General features: G+C 39.6%; 1 protein-coding gene across 1 annotated transcript in view; it reads right to left on the minus strand.

Moving 5' to 3' along the window:
* Nucleotides 1–9,104, minus strand: part of LOC128124283 (vomeronasal type-2 receptor 116-like) — a 61,759-nt gene extending 52,655 nt beyond the window's left edge. The window contains exons 1-3 of the mRNA XM_052760446.1: nt 9,095–9,104; nt 3,411–3,547; nt 2,250–3,056 (exon numbers count right to left, since the gene is read on the minus strand). Of these exons, the coding sequence (XP_052616406.1) occupies nt 2,250–3,056; nt 3,411–3,547; nt 9,095–9,104 (954 nt within the window). The remainder of the gene's footprint in view (nt 1–2,249; nt 3,057–3,410; nt 3,548–9,094) is intronic.
* Nucleotides 9,105–12,224: the final 3,120 nt, after the last annotated feature.

Raw genomic sequence — 12,224 nt, forward strand, 5'->3', positions numbered from 1 at the left:
TAGGGACAAGTTTGATGTAGGGAAGTCATAGAAGACAGGACCTAGAAGGTAAAGTGGTCCTTCTAGATGGATCTTGTCTCTTTGCTTGCATTCTAATGTGTTGAGAAACTTTTATTTCCACCATGGTTGTAAATCTTGCATGTCAACTTGACAGCACTTAAAATCACCATGTAAACAAATTGCTGGGCATCCCTGTGAGTGTTTTTAAAGAGAAGTTTAAAGGGTTCACTCTAAGAGTGAGCATCACCATTCTATAGGCTGTTGTCTCAGAATTGAGAATGAGAAAAAGGTGATTCGTCGTATTTGCTTTTTTTTATTGACTGAGAATATGATGTCATCAGGAATGTCATGCTCCTAGAGCAATAAATTTCCAAAGATAAGGGCTGAAGACTCATACTGTCATCCAAAAGAAACACTTGCTTAAGTAACATTAGGTATGTATATATCTTCAGTAGCAGAACAAGAGATAACACACACATGCACACTGTAGTACTTCAATTCAAGGGGTGGATAAAAGAAATGATAACTATTTATCTTCTACAATTTTAAGCATGGAATCAAGATAAACTACTCAAATTTTAGAAACAGTGAAGGAATTCTAATAGAGACATTGTGTATTGGTTTGAATTAAAAGAGGCAATTATAAACACAGATATGTGAGTATGTATTTCCTCAGTGGTGGTGCTATCTTGACAGTTATTGCAACTTTGAGAGTTGCAGACTTATTGGCAGAATTATTTCAGTGGTTGGGGATTGTGCAAATTTATGACCCACACCTAATTCCAGTATTCACTCTTTGCTTCCAGTGTGTGCACTGAGACATTCTGTTTCAGGTTCTTGCCCATCTCTCCATGGATGCCACACAGTGGTATGCCTCCTGAGTATAAAGGACACTTGTAACTCCAGAGCCATAAGTCAGGTAAACTCTTTTTTCCAAAAGTCACTTCTGGTGATGGTGTTTGATCATAGCAAGAAAATATAAATTATTCAGTGTTCTGTTGTGAATGTAGAGATTTTCTACATCAGAGTGTCTGAGACATTATGAGCATAGCATTTACCACTTCTCAGGTGTACTTAATTTGTGTCAAATTGACAAAATTTAACCCATTAACAACTGAATATTAGCAGACATTTAAAGCTAAAAAACATCCATTTTTGAGAAGCAGGGGATGATAAAGCACTAGTAGTTATTTTTTGTCTTTGTCTACTGAGAAATTTATAGTACTGGGATTTAATTTCAAAAGTAGAAGTTGTTATACTGGGGGATATATTTGTATTATTATGATAAGTTTAATGCATTGAAATAATATATAATATATAACCCACCTCTAAATATCTTTCTGGCCATTGTATCATCTTCTCAGATAAAGTCAATTGTTGACTCTGGGGAGCATTGGGCAAAAAATTTCCTACTTTCACTTTTTTCCAAGACCCTTTGGAAAATTCCAAAAGTTGAGAATATCATACTTATCAGCATCTAACTTCTGTTTCCATTCTAAAGCCATGTTGGCTCCCACATGGATATTCCTCAAGAAAGGATGAAGCTGAAAGTGATGCAAGAATATGTTTTAATGTAGGTCTGAGAGTTTGACCACTAATGGATTATAGAATAACTCTCAATGTTCATTATCTGTGGTGTAGGACACAATAATAATGTAGGTATCATTGAAGGTCAGCAATGGTGACCTAAGTTAATGGGATACAATTCTACTTCTGAGGAACAGTCAGCCTCAAGAACATCTTCTATACAAACTTAGAAATGGAATCCGTGAGTATTGATTGAAGCAAATCTCAATTTCTTTACAAGAAAGCTATACCCATTTACACACAGGGTTCATCCCAAATTTTATTGAGTAAAATGTGAGTACTTATGACTAAAATTCTTAGGTTTCTGATGTAATCATTACAATGAAAAAATTGTGCAGATATTTGTGACATAATTTTTATATTCATTAAAATCATTTCTTCTTTGCCACTAGCATCTTATTCCTCAGCAACATGAACAGAAAGATCTGCACTGACCTAGAAGATATGACAACATGTGAAGAATCTCCTGTGGATGGATACACACATACACACACACACACACACACACACACACACACACACACACACACACACACACATATGTATGTATATATACATATACTATATGTAAAATACTGAAATATGTAATACCTAGTTTGGTGCCTCAGAAGACTCTCAAAATTTCACATTGTTGATGCTCTCAACAATGGAAGGAATATTACCTGCCAGGGGAAGAACACCATTCTTTCCCCATTTCCAAATGGTTGCATTTGTACTTGCTGAAGACTCATCTCATGGAGACTGTGGGCCACAGTATAGACAGCCTTGTATGTATTGTAGTTGTCTTCGCTCATTACTATCTCAAACATATGTCCAGGCAGTAATTCCAAGGAAGCATTGGGTTGGCAATTGTCCAAAAGATGACAATCAAGCTCTGAAAATGAGCACTTGAAGAACAAAAACCACAACTTAGGAAGGTAATTGTCTTCTGGGCATTTATAAGGATTAACCGTTGGAATAAAATTTTTAAATTCAGGCACCTGCTTATGGTGTTGTGAAAAAATGAGACTTCCGTGGAATGAATCTAGCAAGAAATAATCAGCGATATTAGTAACATCCCACTCAGAGGTCATGACCCAGACTTTACTCATCAAAATCTGTTGCCCTATGTTGCTCATTAAACCTTGTAGTGAATCATTGTCACCATAAATGATGATAATATTGGCCAATGTTTCCTGGATGATGCCAAGACTTTTCCAGTATTTGTATGATAATGAATTCAAGGTACTTTGGATCATTTCAACAAAAGCAATGCAGACTTGATTTTTCTCCATCTTTTCTCTGATATCTGCTAGAAACTGAGTCCCTCTGTGATCATCTCGGATAAGCAGACCAATCCAGGTCCAGCCAAAATGAAGCATCAAAGAGACCATGGCAAGAGACAGAGTTGTGCCTTTGGGGGCCATCTGGTAGAGAGAAATAAACTGACCTCGGTCACTGAAGATAGGCTCAAAAGGACCAACAGTGAGCTGAAGAGAAAAAAAAATTGGAAATAAGAGAAAGAACAATGGTATTAAGCACAATCCTTGTTCTGCAGAAACAGATGGAAATGGTTAGCACAATGATGGATTCACCCTGATTTAAAGGCAAATTTCTGTGAGAGATGTTTTCAGTAAATGTCTGGCCTATTTTCTATTTTTATTAATCCTCCTTGTCTACTCCAACCTCCCCTTTCTTTTCCCAGTTCCTTAAATAGAGATCCATCTCCAATTGTCTGGACAATTGTCATTGATATCTAACTAATCCAAATACACCTTTTTACCTATGGACACATCTGAAATGTCAGCAAAGGGATCTGCATTTATATCCCATACACTCCTTACCTGTAGAAATTTGTAGAGCTGAAGCAGTGTCCCAATATGAGCAGATTTTGCCCATGATAGTCCTGTTATTGCAGCAGTTAACTTTCTCTTGTTTACACAGTTATAATTACAGTGAATTCTTTGAAGTCTACTCTGACCTGTGATCCAAAAAAGAGCATTCATAAGAATGTTTTTCTCACTGTATGGGACATTATAGATGTCATATCCCAGAGATATGTTTGGTAAAAGATGAGGGTTCCTATTGATCTCCTCAATGGCAAATATCAGAGCCAGAACCAACTGGTGTATTTTAAAATTATACCTGCAGAGATTGAATAAAAACATACCTGAGGGAATTACAGACCACACAGAACTGCAGATTCCAACTATAAAGACTAAGGGACAGATTCCGGAAATCCTGGGTGCAGCTGGGTATTTCAGTGTTTGTTGGAAACTGCAATGCCTCTATACATAAGCACAAAGTAGGAGAACTAAGCCCCTAATCTTGACTGAGAGTAAATGAAAGACATTCAAGCCTTAAAAATGGTGATGCTCAAGCCGGGCGGTGGTGGCGCACGCCTTTAATCCCAGCACTCGGGAGGCAGAGGCAGGCGGATCTCTGTGAGTTCGAGGCCAGCCTGGACTACCAAGTGAGTTCCAGGAAAGGCGCAAAGCTACACAGAGAAACCCTGTCTCGAAAAACCAAAAAAAAAAAAAAAAAAAAAATGGTGATGCTCACCTTTAATCCCAGCACTTGGGAGGCAGATTCAGGCGGATCTCTGTGAGTTTGAGGCCAGCATGGTCTCCAAAGTGAGTTCCAGGAAAGGCACAAAGCTACACAGAGGAACTCTGTCTCAAAAAATTAAAAAAAAATCTCTGAATTTGCCTCAACCCCTGAACTTCCACATGCCTCAAAACTTTTTCATTGCCAAAGACAAAGGGGGCTTTAGCCAAATGTTGGGACCATGGAAATTCCCTGTGATACATCAGTCCAAGTGACTGGACCCTGTAGCCATAGGATGGCCTATCTGTCAAATATGTGTGGAGAGTACTGCTAGCTTAATAAAAGAATACAATGTAGTTAAATGTGTTAAGATCTGATACTCATAGTATCTAGGAAAAATGAGGTCTTCTACTGAGGAAAAAAAATCAACTGTTTAATGAGTATTTGACCCAGTACAAGACTCTACTCCTGTCCCAAACTTGAGTTCAGTTTGCCATCCATCAAGCTATCCCTCTTGCCTGATAATGGCCTACAGGTGCTCAGACAAGACTGTCAACAGATGAAACATGAAACCAGGAATGTGGGAGATGCAATACTTAGTTTTAATAAAATTATTTGTGCCTAAACCAACATGCTCAGTAAAAGAAAACACCCAAAACCCAAGATGTAGACAAATTTCCAAATAGTCTTTTAAAATAAACAACACAGAGCCGAATATAGGGGTGAAAGCCTTAGATTTCAGGAAAGTAGGAATAGCTATTAGCTACTTTACCCATTCAGCTCTGCAACTTCCAAAATTGAGCTACTCCCTGTCTACTCACACCTTCATTACCTTGCTGTTTTGCCCTCTCATTGATTCTTAGCAGAGCTACTTCACTTCCTTGTCACTGCCTGTCTGTACAGACCTCCAAGTCTCTATGGTTGCAACTTGGATTAAAGGCATGTGTCACCATGCTTGGCTGTTCCCTAATGTGTCTTTGAACACACAGAGACACTGCCTGCCAGGTGTTTGGATTAAGGGTGTGTGCTAACCCTGCCTGAATTGTGTTAATGGCTTATTATTTATATCTACATTAGTTGGTCCAATGTTTACCTTTACCACACCTTCTGCATAATCCAGAAGGGAGGAGCATTGTGTTGTCATTGTTCCTTGAATAAGCATCCTTTCTACGAATGCCCTGTTTATACTCCCTTTTCAAATGACCTTGTTTACCACAACAGCAACATTGGACATTTTTTCCTCAAAGCTTTTGAATATAACTCTCCTACCCACATATCATCATGGTCATGAGACTCAATATTAATTGTGTTCCTGATCCAATCCTCCAAGGGTGTTGACCTTGCCTTTACCAGCAAGATTATTCTTTTACATGCTGCATTCACATTCTCAAAAACCAAAGATTCAATTATTACCTGTCTAGCTTCTGAATTTGGTATCATTCCATTTACTGCTTAAGACAGCCGTTGTAAGAAATCCATGAAGGTTTCTCTGGGTCCCTGTAAAACTTTTGTGAATGATTCAATCTTTTTCCTACTTTCTCAATTCTGTCCCATGCATTCACGGCTGCCATGGGGCATAGAATTAAGGTTTGGTTATCATATAAACATTGTCTTTGTATATTAGAGTATTCACCTTCTCCAAGAAGCTGATGCTGGGAAACTTCCACACCTCTAGTTCTCCATTGGTGTTCTATTTCTTAGGCTCATACTTAAGCCACGTTTGCCATTGTAATTGTAGTCCAGACTCCAGGACAGATGTTACCAAACCTTTCCAGTCCTGAGGAATAATTCTATTACAAGTTGACCATGAGTTTAACATTTGTTTTATGAATAGAGAATACATGCGACATGATACTATAGCTTCCTTAAATCTCCTTAAATCTAACATTTCCACTGGAATCTAATCAGCAAGTACATGCCCATGAGCAAGTAGTTTCTAGAAGGTTATCAGATAAATTAAGTTTGGTTGTTTAAAAACAGGCTGTCTCTCTGTATCCATATAATTCAACCCTGTAATAATTTCATCTTTAAATTCATTTGTCTGAATGAATTTCTCTATAATTCATTTTAACAGGTTTTTCAAAAGCTTTTATCTTGGCACTTAAATTGGCCAACATTTTTAATACTAAAATAAGGACAATTAAGCCGGGCGGTGGTGGCACACGCCTTTAATCCCAGCACTCGGGAGGCAGAGGCAGGAGGATCTCTGTGAGTTCGAGGCCAGCCTGGTCTACAAAGTGAGTTCCAGGAAAGGTGCCAAACTACAGAGAAACCCTGACTCGGAAAAACCGAAAAAAAAAAGGACAATTAAACAAATAATATTCATAATTGATGTTACATACATTCAATCAACATTAATTATCTTCCCATTCAATTTTTCCATTTTCAGACTGCTTAATGGGTTATCAAACAAAGACCAATTTACTTCCATTGTAAAAATATTTCCCATTTTTTAATGTGGATAAAATTCTCCTTTAACTAGTTTCTCCCTTTAAGTTATCTTAATGGACTTACCAAGTCTGCATAGAAAAGTAGAAGTCCAAGGGAATTTCAAAGCAACTACCTAGTAAGGTAGCAGTCTAAAATGTGGAGAGAGAGAGAGAGACAGAGACAGAGACAGAGACAGAGAGAAAGAGAGAGAGAGAGCCTACTATCCACCAAGAGAAAAAAAAGCTTAAGAAAGTCTAGTCACGTGTTCTGGCCTGAGCCATGCAGGGACTGAGACAGGGGCTCTGTATCCCCATAAGCGGTTTGGCAGCTTGTAGCTAAGGCTGCTTGTACCTACAGTCAAGTGCAGCTCTGGCTGCATGTAGCCTGGATTGCTTGTAGCAAAGGCCAAGCCTGGGGGCTTGTAAGCTCCAACCAAGCCAGGGGCCTGTAACCCCTGGCCTGTAAGGCCACCAATGGTTATTCAATGAATTCTTGCCACCTGGGCACCAATTGCAGACAAATTTCTAAACAGTCTTATACAATGTAAAACACAGAGCCAAATATAGGCGTGAAAGCCTCAGAGATCAGGGAAATAGTGATAGGCACCAGCTACCTTACCTCACCATCTCCAAAACTTCCAAAAATGAGCTACTTCCTGTTTACCCATGCCTCTATTGCCTTGATGCTCTGTCCTCTCATTGGCTTTAACTCAGCTACCTCACTTCCTTGTCACTGCCTGTCTGTACAAACCTCCACATCTCAATGGTTGATACTGGGATTAAAGGCACATGTCACTATGCTTGGCTGTTTGTATCTGAGGTTGATGTTTGAGTTCCTATATTTTTAATTTCCAGATTATCCTCAGTTATGGATTTAGTTAGTGATTCTATTTCCATGTTTCTGTCTTGAACAGTTCTATGAATTTCCTTCCGTTATTTATGTTTTCATAGATGTCTTTAAGGGATTTTTTCTTTTCATCTTTAAAAACCTCTATTATATGCTTAAATGATATTTTTCCATCTTTGTCATGTGATCCAGCTGTGTTGCCCCACTCAGTGGATACTGCAGTAGTGTTGTGGGGCTCTAATGGAGACATAGTGTTCTGGTTATTATTGATTGTATTTTTGCATTGATGTCTAGGCATCTAGATTTAGTATGATTATAATTCTAGGTGGTAATATCTGAACTAGTCTTTCTTTTGTGGACACTGTGTTTTTTAATTTCTTTAGCCTTCTCCCATTGTTAGGAGAGTAGTGTGTCTGAAGTTACCTGGTAGAAACTTTGTCTATGATCATTCTAATTTTGGTCACTCACCCTTCAAGGTAAAATATGTTTCTAGTTATTGTGAGATGAAACTTAGAAATGGAGATGAGCTTAGAGGGTATCTGAATGGGTCCAAAGGCAAGGAGGAGACAAGGTGTTCCACTGAGATCTGCTTAGTTTCTAGGGAACAAGCCTGAGGAGAGTCCTGTTGGCACTGTGGATTGAGATAGCAGTATATGTGGTAAGGAAGTTCGGAAGAAAGGGTCTGCATGATTCACTGGAGATGGGTATATCAGAGAGGGGAGGCCTCAGTAGGTGATCTGTTACAGAGCTGGGGATGAGAGCAGGGGTTGAAGGAGGAGTGAAAGAGTCAGAAATGAAGGCCTGCCGTTAACCTACTTGCATCCCTGGATTGGAAGGAATCCCTGCATTCCTACCAATGGAAGGAGATGAATAAAACTGTTCAAGACATGAAAGAGGAAATAAAATTAGTAAAGAAATCCCTAACTGAGGAACATCTGGAAATTAAAAATTATATATTTTATTTGTATGAAATCTTCTCATTTCGCTTTTTCTTCCCTCTACTCCACTTTCTCCCTATTTCCCCTCTCATCTGGATGCACCCCTTCTGTCTCAATAGAAAACAAACAAGTTTCTGAGGGATAATAATAAAATGAGTCCAAAAAATATTGGAATAAGACAAAAATCAGCAAAGAGGAAAAGATCCAAGAAAAGGAACAAGAAACACATAGTCACAGAGAGATCGATTTTTTCACACACTCAGAACTCAAAAAAACCCACAAAAACAGAAACTACAATTTTTATTTATGCAAAGGACCTATATGGCCAAGATAGATAGATAGATAGATAGATAGATAGATAGATAGAGAAACAGAGAGACACAGAGAGAGATGGAGAGGAAATAAAAACAAAAGATAAAATTAAAAATACATTTAAAAACAGAAAGATTCAATTTAAATTTTTTTAAAAGTCCTGGCACAACACAATGAAGCAAAGAACCTCCTCTCTACTCTGTGATGATAGAAGAGCTGTTTGGACACAAAATAATCCAGGAAGTCTTTCCAGTCAAAAGCAGCCATTATCTGTGGCACTCCTCTACACAGGGGAGTTAACAAGTTGGCTGCAAGCAAGTGCTGCCAGATCCAGTCTGTGGATCTTAACCTGAACCCAATGTGGTGAGGAAACAGAAAATGGTAGAGGAGAGAAGAATTTCCCTGGATTCCAACAACAGTCTATGCAAACAATATCCCCTCCATGGCCATCTCACCTGCAACCATGCTCTCAGATCCTGCTTACTAAGGATGAAGCTATGCCTGAAAATGTTAAGCATAGGCTGCATGCACTGTGTGAAACCAAGTCTTCCAATTCATAGTTAGTTTCTCACCGTGCTTCTTTAACTTGTTAGGTTTTAGGATAAATATTTATTTAAAAGAGTTGCTTTATAATTTTAGACACATTGCAGTGTGTAGGAATTTACTATGAATGCATCACTCAATTCTTCCATTAATCTCAATTAATTGAAAATCACTGCTACAGAGAAAAGTAATGACATCATGAGGTTTGCAGGCAAATGGATGGAACTAGAAAATATCCTGGGTGATGTAACCCAGTCTCAGACAGACAAATATAGTATGTAATCACTCATAAGTAGATACTAGATGCAAAGCAAAGGATAACTAGACTGCAATCCACAGCTCCAGGGAGGCTAGCTAGTAAGGAGGACCCTAGGAAAGATGCAAGGATCACCCAGCAATGGAGAAGTAGATGAGATCTCCATGAGTAAACTGGGGTTGAGGGGGGATAATGGAAGGCAAGGGACGGGGCAATGAGAGAATAGGGAAATGAGAGGTTCGAGCTGGAATGGGAAAAGAGTGGGAGAAGAAGGAAAGAGAAACCATGATAAATAAAAACACCATGGGGGTAGCGAGAAGCAGAGTGCTAGGGAGGTTCCCAGGAATCCACAAAGATGACTCCACCATAGACTATTGGCAATGATTGAGGGGGTGCCTGAGTTTACCTACTCTGGTGATATGTGGTGGTATTGTGTTCCCCAAAATATTGTGCACCCTAATAAATTTATCTGGAGTCAGAGAACAGACAGCCACTAGATACAGAGGCTAGAAAATGGTGGCACTCACACCTTTAATCCTAGCACTACAGAGATAGAAATCCCTCTGGATCTCTGTGAGTTCAAGGCCACAGTGGAAATGGCCAGACATAGTGACACACGCCTTTAATCCCAGAAAGGGAGCCTTTAATCCCAGGGAGTGGTGGTAGAAAGCAAAAAGGCATATAAGGCATGAGGACCAGAAACTAGAAGCATTTGGCTGGTTAAGCTTTCAGGCTTCTAGCAGCACAGTTCAGCTGAGAGTCATTCGGATATGAGGACACAGAGGCTTCCAGTCTGAGGAAACAAGACCAGCTGAGAAGTTAGCCAGGTCAGGTTAGTTGTGGCTTGTTCTGTCTCTCTGACCTTCCAGTGTTCACCCCAATACCTGGCTCAGGTTTGATTTTGCTAATAAGAACTTCTAAGATTCATGCTACAGTGATCAGATAGCTGAATACCCTAATTGTCATGATAGAACTCTCATCTAGTGACTGATGGAAGCAGATGCAGAGATCCATGGCTGGGTCCCAGGCAGAGCTCCAGGAGTCCAATCAACAAGAGAGAGGAGGGATTCTATGAGCAAGAGATATCAAGACCATGATTGGAAAAAGTACAGACAACTAGCCAAACTAGTGGAGACACATGAACTGTGGACCAATAGCTGAGGAGCCCCCATGCTACTGGACTAGGCCCTCTGGATAAGTGAGGCAGTTGTTCAGCTTGAACTGTTTAGGGGGCCCCTAGGGAGTGGGAATGGGACTCATCCTTAGTGCATGAGCCGGCTTTTGTAGCCTAGTGCCTATGGTAGGACACTTTGCACTTTGTGCAGCCTTGGTGCAGGGAGGAGGGGCTTGGACCTGCCTCAACTGAGGCTCTGCTGACTCTCCATGGGAGACCTTGCCTTGGGGGAGGTGGGAATAAGGGGTAGGTTGGGGGGAGGGCTGGGGGACAGGAAGGGAGCAGCACAGGAGAATCAGTGGTTGGTATTTAAATGAATACAAAATCTCAATTAAAAAAGGGGGGAAAAAAGAAAATCACTGCTACAGCTAAATTACACTAGTAAAGAAAAGTGAGAGAAGTTTTGCTATATTAAAAATTTGTATATATTCATCCAGGCAGTGGGACTGGGTCCTGTCCTCAGTGCATGAACTGCCTGTTTGGAACCTGGGACTTATACAAGGGAGGAGGGCACTGGACCTGCCTGGACTGAATCTAGCAGGTTGAACTCAATCCTCAGGGGAGTCTTTGCCCTGGAGGAGATGGGAATGGGGGTGGGCTGGGTGGAAGGGGGGATGGGGGAGAGCAAGGGAATATCCGTGGCTGATATGTAAAATTAAATTAAATTATAAAATAAAAAATGTGTATTCATACTTGATTAATGTGATCAGATAGGATTTAAACTGACAAAAAAGATACAGAAAAACAGGACATATAAATATCTCAAATGAAACGTTGGTTAATTATAGAAATAAAGAGCAACACAGACTTATTTTAATACAATTCCACCATTTTTATCTAGCATTGTATACTTTTGTAGTAAAACACTCCAAATTTATAATTTATTACTAGGAAAAATTAAGGTATCTCCATACATGGAGGAAAATAGAGCTGGAGCCTGTCTCATGACAGGTGTGTATTGTTTGAAAATGGTCCAAGGGGCTGGAGAGATGGCTCAATGGTTAAGAGCACTGACTGCTCTTCTAGAGGTCCTGAGTTCAATTCCCAGCAACCACATGGCGGCTCACAACCACCTGTAATGAGATCTGGCGCCCTCTTCTGGCCTGCAGGGACACATGCAGGTAGAACACTGTATACATAATAAACAAATAAATCTTAATAAAATAAAATAAATAATATTTAAAAAATGGTCCAAATCCCAGATTGGTACATACATAATCATTTATTCATAATGATGTTAAAATCACAAATAAAGTATAATTAAAAACAACTTAAGTCAAATGCAATGTCTTTTTTTTTTTTTTTTTTTTTTTTTTTTTGGTTTTTTGAGACAGGGTTTCTCTGTGTAGCTTTGCGCCTTTCCTGGAACTCACTTGGTAGCCCAGGCTGGCCTCGAACTCACAGAGATCCGCCTGGCTCTGCCTCCCGAGTGCTGGGATTAAAGGCGTGCGCCACCACCGCCCGGCCCAAATGCAATGTCTTAAAAGTTATAAAGAAGAAGTAACACCGGATGAAACTTGGGAAGTTTTCTCAGCATTACCATTGGACAGAGGACACATTGAATGGCTAATTGATAACTGAGCATGTATTTTTCTTTCTAAGAATTTATTTA

Source organism: Peromyscus californicus, unplaced genomic scaffold, assembly GCF_007827085.1.
Source record: "Peromyscus californicus insignis strain IS unplaced genomic scaffold, ASM782708v3 Scaffold_4__1_contigs__length_199733344, whole genome shotgun sequence".
In the NCBI taxonomy this organism is placed as follows: Eukaryota; Metazoa; Chordata; class Mammalia; order Rodentia; family Cricetidae; genus Peromyscus; species Peromyscus californicus.